Source organism: Brassica napus, chromosome C2, assembly GCF_020379485.1.
Source record: "Brassica napus cultivar Da-Ae chromosome C2, Da-Ae, whole genome shotgun sequence".
Lineage (NCBI taxonomy): Eukaryota > Viridiplantae > Streptophyta > Magnoliopsida > Brassicales > Brassicaceae > Brassica > Brassica napus.
Window position 1 is genome coordinate 35,807,112 of NC_063445.1, and position 14,307 is coordinate 35,821,418.

The 14,307-nt window shown below is 38.8% G+C and overlaps 2 protein-coding genes across 2 annotated transcripts; one reads left to right on the forward strand and one right to left on the reverse strand.

Moving 5' to 3' along the window:
• Window positions 1–4,376: 4,376 nt before the first annotated feature.
• LOC106393406 lies at window positions 4,377–6,365 on the reverse strand. The gene is made up of 2 exons (XM_022696667.1): window positions 5,114–6,365; window positions 4,377–4,993 (listed from the first exon to the last, which is right to left on the reverse strand). Exons 1-2 carry the CDS (start codon window positions 6,363–6,365, stop codon window positions 4,377–4,379), a joined length of 1,869 nt encoding a protein of 622 aa, XP_022552388.1.
• A 3,728-nt stretch (window positions 6,366–10,093) lies between these two features.
• On the forward strand, window positions 10,094–10,682 carry LOC111212243. The gene is made up of 2 exons (XM_022713698.2): window positions 10,094–10,231; window positions 10,359–10,682. The coding sequence occupies exons 1-2, from the start codon at window positions 10,094–10,096 to the stop codon at window positions 10,680–10,682; spliced, it is 462 nt and encodes a 153-aa protein (XP_022569419.2).
• Window positions 10,683–14,307: the final 3,625 nt, after the last annotated feature.

Consider the following 14,307-nt stretch of genomic DNA (forward strand, 5'->3'; position numbering starts at 1 on the left):
AAGGCTAACCGAGACTAGTGAGTTAGCATCACCATCATTGTCGAATGTCTGGTATGAACAATCCGACACTGCATCGTCATGCAGTACACGGTCTCCTGGGAGCTACCCCATCATCGTGTCTTCCTGACCTTGTTCCGTTCGCAGGACCAAGTCACGGTAATGCCGGGGACTTTAGGGATAGTGAATAATAATAAGACTTTTCCATGATTTTACTTCCATAATTATTCTAAAATTAATCCATAATTAATCTTTAATTAATCATAATTAACTCTTAGTTAATCCCAGATTAATCCATAATTAATCTCATTTTAATCTTTAATTAATCCAAGATTAGTACTTAATTAATCATGATTACTGCTTAATTAATCTCAGATTAATTCTCAATTAAACCAAGATTAATTCTTAATTAAACCAAGATTAATCCATAATCAAAACCATGATTATTTCATAATTAAGATTAGTACTTGAGAACAAGTACTATGATTATGATTAACCTCACTTTAACCTTTGATTAATCTTTAAGTATAAGTGTTTACACTAAGTAAACACCATACACTTTCTCTGCAGCCTCATCTACTATTTCTGGACCAAGAATTCTTCTCTCACCAACTTCTGCCCAACATACTGGCGTTCTACAAGGTCGACCATACAATGCTTCGTATGGTGACATACCAATACTAGAGTGGTAGCTATTGTTGTAGGAGAATTCTATCAGCGGCAAAAACTTTTCCCACGGACCATTCCAGTCGAGGATACACAACCTTAACAGATCTTCCAGAGTTCAATGGTTCTCTCGGTTTGGCCATCAGTTTCTGGATGAAACGCTGTACTCATATGCAAATCAGTTCCCAAGGCTTGTTGAAAGGCTCGCCAAAATTCAGCTGTAAAGCGCGAGTCTCGATCTGAAACTATATTTGCTGGTACCCCATGAAGCTTTACTATTTCCTCCAAATACAGCTCTGCTAACGTCTCAACTTTGTCTGTAAGTTTCATCGGTAGGAAATGAGTAGATTTGGTAAGACGGTCGACAATCACCCAAACTGCATCATTCCCACGGCCGGGTGCTCGAGGTAAACCAGAAATAAAGTCCATCGCTACTGCATCCCATTTCCATTCAGGGATAGGTAGGCTTTGAAGTAAGCCACCTGGGACTTGGTGTTCAGCTTTAATCCGTTGGCAAGTCTGGCACTGAGCAACCCTTATGGCAACATCTCTCTTCATCCCTGGCCAGTGGTAATATCTTCTGATATCTCGATACATATTTGTGCTCCCGGGATGAATGCTTAAGAGAGAATGGTGTGCAGTCCTTAGAATCTCCTCTTGAAGTCCTTCTCCTGTCGGAACAGTTACTCGACCATTGATTAACAAAGTTCCATCACTTGCAACTTGATATCCTCCGAAATTTCCTTCATTCAACTGCTCTCGTATCTTCTTCAGGTTTACATCTCTCATTTGATATTCTCGAATACGAGAAAGTAAACCAGCTTGGCTTACTGCTTGTAGTCCTAGAGGTTCTCTTTCCTCTCCTTCTACGGCAGCCAAACGAACCATCACGAATTCTGCTTCTAGGCTCTGGAGTTCTTTTTCAATATCTACATCAACTTTCCTTCTGCTCAGCGCATCAGCAACAACGTTGGCTTTTCCTGGATGGTATAGGATCTGCATGTCGTAATCACCTACGAACTCCATCCATATTTTTGCCTTAGGTTCAAATCAGGTTGAGTGAAAAGATACTTAAGGCTTTTAAGGTCAGTGAACACTTGGATCTTCTCACCATACAAATATGATCGCCAAATCCGAAGGGCAAATACTACTGCAGCCATCTCTAGGTCATGTGTCGGATAATTCACTTCATGCTTTCTTAGTTGTGATATCTTGTGAATTTACATGTTTTTAACTTCTTATTCTTGCATGGTTTGGTCATTTAGAGCATCATTTAGGCACATTTAGGTTGCATATCATTGCATTTGTACATATCAGGTGTTGGAGAGCACCATGGATGAATTAGAGGACCATTGGTGGGATTTTAAGTGCAATTGGAGTCCAAAAGAAATGTTAAAAGTGATCATTGGGCGAGCACCTTACCAGAGCGACCAGCTGGGAGCGACACCGTCAAGTCGCTCTGATCTCCCTATCAGAGCGACCTTACTAGAGCGACAGGGAAGAGTCGCTCGCGTATTGATCACCCGGAGACAACGAATCCGGAGCGACCTCTCGAAGCGACACAGCGAGGTCGCTCCCGAATCCTGAGAGTGAAAGATGAACACGGATGAAAGCCTTAAAGATCTTTTCTGAAGCTGAAAATTTGTGGAAACACTGGAAATTGAGTTAGCTTTCCAATGGAAGTGGTTTCAAGTCATTTGGAGCTGTATTGGATAAGTTATAATCGATTTACTACAGGTGTATCAACCCTTGCCGGGGACCACTGGAAATTTGATGGGATTAACCAACTTCCCACTTTCTTCCACCCACCTTTCCTTTGCACGATTTTTCCTACTTTTATGTATAATATCTGCTTTCTTTTTATCATAAGAGTGGGCAAGAAACATCATTATGGAAATTTGTAATAATTTAACTTGTCAAAACTCTCTCTCTTTGGAATATCATTGTTCTTAGTGTTCTTGAGATGTTCTTCAATTGTTCATCATCTGTTCTTGAGTTTTAATTTCATTTTGCTTATTTAATCCTTGTTTATCTTTATTCTCTGTTGTATCTACTTGAATATGCTTCAATCTATTATGAGATTAAGTGTTTTCATGAAGATTAGTGACTAGTTTCCTTAAGAATTCATGGGTTAGGGAGATTAGAGTAACTTAGTGAAGATCTATGGTGTTATTGTATTAGATCCTTGTATGAACTTGCTTGTTGAGTATTTTTAATGCTTGTTTAGTCTTGATCACTCTAAACCTGATTTCTAAACACTTCTCATCAGACATGATTAGATGAAGTGTTTGAATCAACTCAACTAAGCTCTAGTGAGATTAGCCAAGGACACTTGATGTTAAAATTGCTAGATAGTTATTAAACTTGAACTTAAAGATTGCTTGATTGAATTAAGCCAAAGACATTTGATGTTTAATGATTTCTAAGCAAATGGACATTTACCTAGACATAGGACTTGTCTAAAATTGTGTTTAGACTTAAGAGATTACTTTGATTGAAAGCTTGTCACCTAGATTGGATCTTAGTTACTTGAAGTCAATTCCCTTAGCCCATGGATTTACTTGTTTATATTTCTAGGATATTAGTTTGTTACAAATCATCTATCTTCTTGTTTGCTTAGATTAGGAAGGTTTGTGTATTCTTGGTGTTATAAGTCTCTAGTTCTCTGTAGATTCGATCCTAAAATGCTACAATGACATACCATTCGATTGTGGTATTGTTGGCACATTAGGTTAATTGGTGTGTGCTTAAACGCGTAATCAAGTTGCCTTGATTCATAGGCGATTAGCTTATCGTCCTGCATCAGCACACAACCTAAACCAACATGAGATGCATCCGTACACAGTGTATGGTTGGTTAGGCTTAGGCAAGGCTAAGATAGGTGCAATCGTTAAAGCTTCTTTTAAGCTTTTGAACGCTTCATCGGTTTCTATACTCCATTCATAGGCAATCCCTTTACCGGTAAGACGAGTCAAAGGCTTTGATACGCTTGCAAATCCTTGGACAAACTTTCTGTAATAGCCGGCCAATCCGAGAAAACTTCGAATCTCGGTAACAGAAGTTGGATGCGGCCATTTATTAATAGCAGCTATCTTTTCTGGATCGACGGCAACTCCTTCTTCTGACACTCGATGTCCTAAGAAGCCAACTTCTCTTTTCCAGAAACGACACTTACTAAGCTTAGCAAAAAGCTTTTGATCTCGCAGACGCTCCAAAACTAGTCGTAGATGCCTTCCGTGCTCTTCTGCACTTCGGGAATATATGAGGATGTCATCAATGAAAATGATAACAAACTCGTCCAGGTAATCCCGAAATACTTCATTCATCCATCGCATAAATGCAGCCGTGGCATTGGTAAGACCAAAAGGCATTACTACAAACTCAAAGTGTCCATAGCGGGTTCTAAAGGCAGTCTTCATGATATCGGTCTCGGAAATCGGAATCTGATGATAACCTGAAGCTAAATCAATCTTCGAAAACCAGCTTGCGCCTTGTAACTGGTCTAACAGCTCATCAATTCTTGGGAGTGGGTACTTGTCCTTTATGGTTACGTTACTGATTCCACGATAATCAATACATAACCGCATGCTTCCGTCTTTCTTCTTTACAAACAGCACGGGTGCTCCCCATGGTGATGAACTAGGACGTATGAAAACCTTGTCTAACAAATCAGCTAACTGCTGCTTCAACTCAGCGAGTTCTGCTGGTGCCATTCAGTATGGTGCCTTTGCTATTGCAGCTGATCCGGGTTCTAAGGTTATACTAAAGGGGTTACTCCTAGACGGCGGCAATCCCTCTAATGCCTTAAACACGTCCTCATATTCTCTGACTACTGGTATTTCTTCCATGTTCTCCTCTTTCTCGTCTTCTACTGGTCCAGCAACCAAGGTCACTAAGTACACTTCTTCACCCTTCTCCAACAGGTTTTCAATTCTCAAGGCTGATACTAATGACACTCCAACACTTGGTACTACGCCATGGTAAGCTAAAGGGGTTTGGGTATCTCTCTCGAAAACAATCTTCCCTCGACCACAATCAAGGTGAGCTCGGTAACTTGACAGCCAATCCATCCCTAAGATTACCTCGTACCTCTCTAATGGGAGAACTAACAAATGAACCGGAAAAACCATATCTTGGATAATGATTGGAACTCTTAGAATACATCCTTCAGTTTCAAGAACTTGATCTCTGGGAGTTAGAACGGGAATGGATAAATTCACCTTAGTGAATTCTTCATCAAATCTAGATGCTACTTCGGGAGCTACAAAACTATGTGTTGCTCCCGAATCGAAAAGGATATGGGCAGATATTCCACCCATAAGAAAAGTCCCTGACAATAATTGACTTTACCGTCAATTACTTACGCAACCACTTTTATAATATTTTTATATCACTAATTCACCAATCATATAAAAAATTATGCAACACTCAATTGGATAAGAAAACAAACCTGAAATCGGACCCTGAGGTGGTCCGGGTCCGGATGGTCCTGGTAACTCTAAATCGTAAGCCCTACCAGCAATGGCTGGACGCTTAGCAGGAGGTAAGGGTAAAGGTGGGTTAACTGGTCCAACGGGTCGAGCACTCGAAAGAACAGGCTGAGCAAGATGAGTGCGCGGACATGATGTCGCGTAATGTCCTCGCTCTCCACACGTGAAACAAGTGATGTGAGATGGTACAGCCGGTTGGAACTGTCCCACGTTCGGACAATCTCGCCTAACATGGCCCAGCTGGCCACAAGTGAAACAAGTCAGGGCTCCTCGTCCTCGCTGCATAGCAGAATACGGCTGAGGATGGAACGTAACAGATGGACGTCTAGGTTGTGCGGAATTGCTAGAAGAAGCTCTCTCAGCAGCAATGGCCTCCTCAACGTTCACAGCACGCTCAACAAGATCAACAAGCCTATGAAACTCTACTGTCTCAAGTCTGCTCCTGATATTTGGGTTAAGTCCTCGAAGGAACTTACGGATAATCATCATCTCGTCCTGCCGACCATAGTGGACATACTTCCTGAGGCGGGTGAACTCTACCTCATACTTCCTAATATATAATCCTCCCTGAACTAGCTCCATGAACTTAATCTCCAAACGATCACGGGCCTCCGGTGGGAAGTACTTTCGAACGAACGTTGTGCGGAAGTCAGCCCAACACAGATCGAAGTCTCCAAAGTTCCTCTCTACACATAACCACCAACTGATGGCGTCCTTCTCTAGATAGTAAACAGCCACGTCCTTCTTGAATTCTTCTGGACAACTGGTTGCAGCAAAGTTCTGCTCGAGATTGTGAAGCCACGCATCAGCTTCAAAGGGATCAGTGCCTCCCTTGTAATGCTTCGTCCCCAAGTTCTTCATAATCATGACTATCTTCAGGAAGTCTGGATGAGAAGTGGTAGGTACTGGACCTGGCTGAGCACGCTGTGCGTTACGCTGTGCGTCACGCTGTGCGTCACGCTGTGCGTCACGCTGTGCATTCAGTGCTTGATGTTGAAAATTCACACTCTCAGCCATCTGTTCTAGAAGTGCTATTACAGCTGGATCAGTTGGCGCTGGTTCAGGTTGTGCTGCTGGAATAGGTGTGGCAGGGGCTGGTGGAATATGAGCGGCAGGAGATGCAGGAGCTGCGGGATGATCTCTGTGCACTGGACTATCGTGTACCACATTCACCTCGATGTCCATGAAGTACGGGTCTGGAGACAAAGGCATGTGCACTGGTGTCTGATCATATGACCATTTAGGCGGGTCATTCTCAAAGCTAGAGCCCGAAGGTGTAGCCTCAAAGCTAGGAGTTGGAAGTGGTGCCGGAGTAGATGGTGGCGAAGAGTCTGAAGATGATGAAATAGGTATCGGTAGATAATCTCCACAACGTCTGCCCTATCTCGGTGGCATCTGCAACGAAAGATCATGGTAAGTTTCTACCCAGGTCTATCTATTTCTAAAAGAAGGAACAAACCAGCATATGCTAATTATCCTTGCGACACATTTTTGACTCGAAAATTATTTGAAACAAGTCCCATTCTAGCATCGTATAACAATGCTCTGATACCACCTTTGTGACACCCCCGATCGTAGATAACCGAAAATGACACGGTCGATGTTCCCTGATGGTCGACCCGAGGTTCTCGAAATAAATTCGATCGCCTTAGACCAAAAACCAAAGAACACAGACGCTCCTATCGGATATTACTCTAGGCTTTTCAACCCGATAAAGCAATATTCGATAGTTAGTTCGTCCCGTACAAGGACTAATATCATATGAGAACTCGTGATTTATGAACATCTTTTATACATTATTTATTTACTTTAAACATCTTACAAAGTGTTATAGTTTTATCCTATGGCCAATCGCCCAACAACGTTTTAAGTAAGTATACATCAAAAGGTACGTTGCAAGGACAGCAAAATACTACCGCTGGTTGGCCGCTCCTTCTGTCCAAAAGAGTAAAGTGTCTCCCGCCTAAGCGTTACCTGCACACATGAATGAGTCATGAGCAACTGTTGGGAATTATGTCATAAAATCATTTGTACTTACTCTTGTTAAAGTCGTTACGTCGAGGTTCGACAATCGTATAAAATTAGGTGGTTATAATGTTTTGTTAGAAACCGCTTATAATCTATGGATTGAGAATCCATTACTAATTTTAAATGATCCTACAGGGTCACACACCTAAGCAAATTGGATTAATACATAAATTGGAGTTTCATTTTTAGATATTATATATTTGATATATATAATTACAGTATATATGTTGGATGTGAATTGTCTTAATATGATTAAGTCAATTAACATAATGGACTTGGGCCATTCTCATGTTTAATGAGATTAGGTCACGTAACACATATATATATATATTGCTTGGAAGTGAGATACTGATGCTGGCCGCATTACGTCTCAGCACGAGACAGAGAACGTGTTCTCATAATCAAAAAGAAGAAAAGTGTTTCTTCTTAAACAAGCAATGGAGAAATCCAATAGAGACGAAAGTGTTCGTCTAATTTGAGATATGATCTCAACGGCACTCGCATCCCGATCTGATCCAGTTTGTGTGCGTGTGAATACTGGTAGAGACACGACGTTTGGAGTGCTTGAAATCTCGACTTGGTTTATTCATCTTTCCGCTGCGAATAACCAGGTATATTTGAAATCTTAAGATCTATATTTATTTCAGTATTTGCATGAGATTTTAGGCAAACCGAATTCATAGATTGATTTATAAATAGTTATAAACTGGTATGAATTCCAACAGTGGTATCAGAGCCTGCATGTATAATATTGAAATAATTTAGATAAACAATCTGTGTATAAAGATATACATGTGCATTTAGGACTGCTAATTAGTTTGTTTGATTTGATCAAATCTGATTAGTATAATTGAACGAAACTGTTCGTTGTGAACAAACATGTATAATAGTATATACGGTTTCGTTGATAGTAACTTATCAATTAGTGCATTTGTTTATCGAATATTTTATTGACTTTGTCACATAATGCAAGTATGTGACTTGAAGTTTTATGTGCATATGTAATAACTGATTACTTGTGTAAATAAAATACGTATTTTAAATACCCAATATTATATCAAAGTGTTGATATATATATATATACAAATATATTTATAAGATTGATTCAGTTCAATCGTATTAATCTTTTAACTGAATTATAAATCTAATTTGATTAGAATCTAATTATAAAGTTAAGATTATCTAATTAATAATTAATAATTTTAGTTAGATTAAATTAATTTAATTATTTATAATTCAACTAAAATATATATAAGACATGTATTAGTTATATTTATATTTTATATTAGATATAAAATTTAAATATAAATTAAAATTGAATTAAAATTTGTTCCTCAATTAATTTAAAGTATTTTTGATGTCTACCCAATCTTATCAACTATCAAGGCTCGTTTCGTTGTAAGATGGGCTTGCCAAAGCAAGGTGACTGCAATTACATGAGTGAGGTGGATGGTAACAGTTACCATGTGAAACAAGATTGGTTTACTTGACTAGACTATCAAAACGGTTTTGGGCTTAGAGACATAGGTTAGATAAGATATAAGATATTGTCTGACAACCAAGAATTATATTGGATATAATTAGCAAAGTGTTGCTTACCTAAATAGCTAAACATTCGGGCGATGAGCCAAAGCTCACTCGAATTTTAGTGAAATATGGATCTTGGATTATTTTATTCATTTGAGGAAATTTTTTGAATATAATATGAGTTTTCTTAATTGTTGAGATTTCTCGAATTCCTGAACATCATATTAATATTTGCTATTCTTCTATTCCAGCAATGTTAACTCCTCACAACCCATTTTCATTCCAATATGCCCTTGAGAAGGACAAATTGAATGGATCAAATTTCCTCTAATGGTATCGAAACCCGAGAATTGTTCTCAAGCAAGAGTTTAAACCCTACTTGGAAGATCTGAAAAGGAAAAAGACTTTTGAAACATCGTCTAGGGGTATTTATGTTATAGAAGTAAATGTTACTACTTTTGGTTCTACTTCTTGGGTATTGGATACCGGCTGTGGTGCTCATATTTGTACGAGTATGAATGGCTTAAGAAATAGTACAATTTTGGAGAAAGGACAAGTGGACCTACGCGTGGGAAATGGAGCAAGAGTTGCCGCATTAGCCGTGGGAACATTTCACTTGTCTTTACCTTCAGGCTTGGTTTTAGAACTTAAGAATTGCTACTATGTACCTGCTTTAAGTAGGAATATTATTTCCATTCCTTGTTTGGATTTGGAAGGATTTTAGTTTTCGATCAAAAACAAGTGTTGTTCTTTTGATCGTAGTGAAATCTTTTATGGTAGCGGTCCACTAGAGAATGGACTTTATATTCTAGACCAAAGTGTGCCTGTCTATAACATTAGTACCAAAGTCTAACGACACGAATCAGACTTTTCTTTGGCATTGTCGTGTGGACCATATAAGTGAGAAACACATTCAAAAGCTTCATAGTGATAGACTTTTGAGCTCATTTGATTATGAATCATATGAAAAATATGAATCTTGTTTGTCGGGTAAAATGGCTAAGGCTCCTTTTACTAGACACGGTGAAAGAGCCAAAGACTTGTTGGAACTTATACATACTGATGTATGTGGGCCAATGAGTATACATGCTAGAGGAAACTATCAGTACTTCAGTACATTTACTGACGAGTTCAGTAGATATGGTTATGTTTATCTAATGAAACATAAGTCTGTATCTTTTGAAAAGTTCAAAGAATTTCAGAATGAAGTACAAAATCAGCTTGACAAGAAAATAAAAGCTCTTCGACCTGATCGAGGTGGAGAATATTTGAGTTAAGCGTTTAATGATCATCTGAGAGAATGTGGAATTGTTTCACAACTCACTCCTCCAGGAACACCACAATGGAATGGTGTGTCCGAAAGGAGAAATCGAACTTTATTAGATATGGTTCGATCTATGATGAGTCATGCAGATCTTCCACCATCTTTTTGGGGATACGCTCTAGAAACGTCTGCGTTTACGCTGAATAGATGTCCATCAAAATTAGTTGAGAAGACTCCATATGAGATGTGGACTGGAAAGGTTCCAAATCTGTCTTTTCTGATAATTTGAGGTTCTAATGCTTATGTTTGAGTTAAGCGTTTAATGATCATCAGAACAAAGAACGAGATGTTTGAGTTAAACGTTTAATGGTAATGCGAGTCAACAGAACAAAGAACGAGATGGGCGGGACTATTACGGGAAGGGCAAAGGGAAGATGAGTGAAGCACAAGACTCTAAAGTAAAGGTGGCTGAGAAAGTACACAGAAGGTATCCTAATTATAATGGACACTACAGAGGAGATGGTGAGGGGTCGCGGTACAACTCTGCTCGCAGAGAAGATGCGAGAAATGGCTCTCAAGAAGGACAAAAGAAGCCCTCCTCAGAACAGACAAGAGCGCATCATTCTCTGAGTGGTTCACGGGAGGAAACTCGAGAAGAGGGTGAGATCAATGCCACGGGACAGGAGGACTCGATGCTACCTTCTATCTAGTTCCAGTTATAATTGGCTAAAATGCAAGCAAAAGGAACAGAGGTGAGAGTGGACTCTCTTGAGAAGGACAAGGGGTTACACATGATTGAAGGGGTAACAGAGGATCAAGAGGCTTTAGAAGAGGATGTTGAGATGGAGTTGGACGCAATTAATGCTACTTTACCGGAGGACGGCATTGAAATGGATGTAGAGGATGATTTTCAGACATTATCAGAGGAGGAAGCAGAAAAAGCCTCTCGGGATCAGGAAGAGAAGGTTAATATTCAAGAGGAGGAGGTTCTGTCGAGTGAGGCTGAGAACGTAAACGGACCGGGGGCAGGAGAGTTGGCGACGAGAAAAGGCACCCGTAAGAGGCTTTTCAAACCTTCTATCAACACTGCAGGAAGTATTAAGATGAGGATAGCCAATGCGTTGGTCTCTCCATGCAAACGCGCTGCAGCTAAGGCGGGACCACGGAACCCACCAGAGTGTAAGTGTAATAACCCTCACGAGCCAATAAATTTTTGGTCGAGAAAAATCCCGCTCGACCAGTTTTTAGTTGGTTCGACAAGGATTAATAAAAATAAAAATCGACCCGGTAGATTAATTTCTCGACGGGACTGTCTTGTGGTCGAAAGACCTTCACTTGATAGTTTGGTCGAGTCTTAAATATTTTGGTCGAATTTTTATTAAGCTGGAAGAGATTTTCCGAGAACAAGACGGGAGCAAAAGACAAGGAATGTTTGGTTGAAAAATTATTTAAAATTATCGACCAACTTCCGAAATAATTTTAGAGCTAAGTTATGTCTTCCACCAGCCTGCTTGTTCAGTATTCAGTCACTTGACTTGCACCTGCCTGCTTACCTAGCTTCTTCAGTAAATGGCACATGACAATCACAAGCTGCCTGTGTGCTTGCTTCCTCCTTTAATTATTTATGATTGGCTGGAACTGCTTCATGGGAGGGAAAGGACAGCATGGTGTAGATGATGAAACAGGTTGCCATCTGTCCGCTCTCAGCCAAGCTTGGTTATGAGCTAAACCCTCATATGAAGTAACCTCAGGTTGTATTTAACTCTTCTCCAGCTGCTTCCCACGTTCTGAAACCTACAGAAAAACCTAGAGAATATCAGAAAGAAAGAGAGAAAGAAGGACAGAAAAATCAGTGAGAAAAATCCGGAAAATAAATCAAGAAAAAATTGGTGGTGATCTAATCTTCAACCCTAGCTCAGTTTGTTACCTTGATAAATATCAGAAGTCCAGCCGCAAGCTTACCTTGGAGAAGATGATCAGCTGAGGCCATCTAGTCCTTTGGTTCGTCTTGCTAAGGTGTGGAGCTTTGCTAGTCCCATCCTGTCCTTTCAGCTTTGTTCAAGAGGAATTCAAGTCTTGTCCAAGCCAATTTCAAGACTGTCCTTTAGGTGAGTCTAGACAGAAGATGAGATAGATCATGAATGAGTACATGATTGAGTTTAAATTGTAGTATCTCAATTAGATAGTAAAGTCTTTGAATCCTTTAAGAAGTGTATGGTGTTTACTTAGTGTAAACACTTATACTTAAAGATCAATCAAAGGTTAAAGTGAGGTTAATCATAATCATAGTACTTGTTCTCAAGTACTAATCTTAATTTTGAAATAATAATGGTTTTTATTATGGATTAATCTTGGTTTAATTAGGAATTAATCTTGGTTTAATTGAGAATTAATTTGAAATTAATTAAGGAGTAATCATGATTAATTAAGTACTAATCTTGGATTAATTAAAGATTAATATGAGATTAATTATGGATTAATCTGGGATTAACTAAGAGTTAATTATGATTAATTAAGGATTAATTATGGATTAATTTTAGAATAATTATGGAAATAAAATCATGTGAAGTCTTATTATTATTCACTATCCCTAAAGTCCCCGCATTACCATGACTTGGTCCTGCGAACGGAACAAGGTCATGAAGACACGACGATGGGGTAGCTCCCTGGAGACCGTGTACTGCATGACGATGCAGTGTCTCATTGTTCATACCGGACATTCGACAATGATGGTGATGCTAACTCACTAGTCTCGGTTAGCCTTAGTGGTTTCTCGGATCTAGTATATATATTGTATTATATGAGTATGGTAATGGGCGGGTGTTGTGGAAGTGATGTTTAAAATAAGAATTCACAATGATGATAGATATTAAAGTATAGTACTAGTACTTGCATGATCATGTATATGCATTTGATAATTGTTTGGTTTATTATTGATTGTGTTGTGATTCTAGATTCACTGAGTAAACTAGTTGATGTTGGAATTCATACCGGTTTTTAACTATTTATAAATCAATTTATGAATTCGGTTTGCCTAGAAACTTTTGCAAATACTGAAATAAATCTAGATCTTAAGGTTTCGAATATACCTGGTTATTCGCAGCGGAAAGATGAATAAACCAAGTCGAGATTTCAAAAGCACTCCAAACGTCGTGCCTCTACCGGTATCCACACGCACACAAACTGGATCAGATCGGGATGCTAGTGCCGTTGAGATCATATCTCAAATTAAACGAACACTTTCATCTCTATTGGATTTCTCCATTGCTTGTTTAAGAAGAAACACTTTTCTTCTTTTTGATTATGAGAACACGTTCTCTGTCTCGTGCTGAGACGTAATGCGGCCAGCATCAGTATCTCACTTCCAAGCAATATATATATGTGTGTTACGTGACCTAATCTCATTAAACATGAGAATGGCCCAAGTCCATTATGTTAATTGACTTAATCATATTAAGACAATTCACATCCAACATATATACTGTAATTATATATATCAAATATATATAATATCTAAACATGAAACTCCAATTTATGTATTAATCCAATTTGCTTAGGTGTGTGACTCTGTAGGATCATATAAAATTAGTAATGGATTCTCAATCCATAGATTATAAGCGGTTTCTAGCAAAATATTATAACCACCTAATTTTATACGATTGTCGAACCTCGATGTAAAGACTTTAACAAGAGTAAGTACAAATGATTTTAGGACATAATTCCCAACAATCTCCCACTTGTACTAGAATCATCTATTTTTATAATCCTTTTGTCTCTATATCTCGATCTCAGCATAAGGCAAGAACTAGTGTCATCTTTATTAAGCTAGATCATGTTTATCGAACTCTGATTTCTACTGATAAAAACAAACGACTGACATTCACCTCTTTTGAGCACGGCCATGCATTTCCCAGTATCAAATCTTCGATACGCCCACAGATATTTATCTCCCGTTATATGGGAGGGACAAATCTCATCTTGTTTCATCCATGTTCCTTACAAACTTCATAGAACACCTAATCAATGCCTTTATAATCACCAGTTACGGCTGACGTTTGACAAGGTCAAAGTGAACTAATCCACAAGTAAAGAATCATGACGAACTCAGGTCTAAGGACTATACTCTATAGTCGTAATGAGAAACTCTTATGACACTCATATAACAATCTTGTAGAGTTCTCATAGCGGGTCAGTCCGATCATGTGTTCTCTAACACATATCCATGTGATTGACTTCAATACCACATATTGAATGACTCCATGAAACTTAGTCATCAATCACCTCACATACTAGCCATTCATAGTTATTAATGTCTCACGTTAACAACCTTGACTA

Coding starts and splice junctions, on each gene's coding strand:
- LOC106393406 (XM_022696667.1), bottom strand. CDS start 6,365: ATGCCTTTGTCTCCAGACCCGTACTTCATGGACATCGAGGTGAATGTG. Junction 4,994..5,113: donor ACCTCAGGGTCCGATTTCAG/GTTTGTTTTCTT, acceptor AATTATTGTCAG/GGACTTTTCTTATGGGTGGA.
- LOC111212243 (XM_022713698.2), top strand. CDS start 10,094: ATGGTTCGATCTATGATGAGTCATGCAGATCTTCCACCATCTTTTTGG. Junction 10,232..10,358: donor ATGAGATGTGGACTGGAAAG/GTTCCAAATCTG, acceptor GCGAGTCAACAG/AACAAAGAACGAGATGGGCG.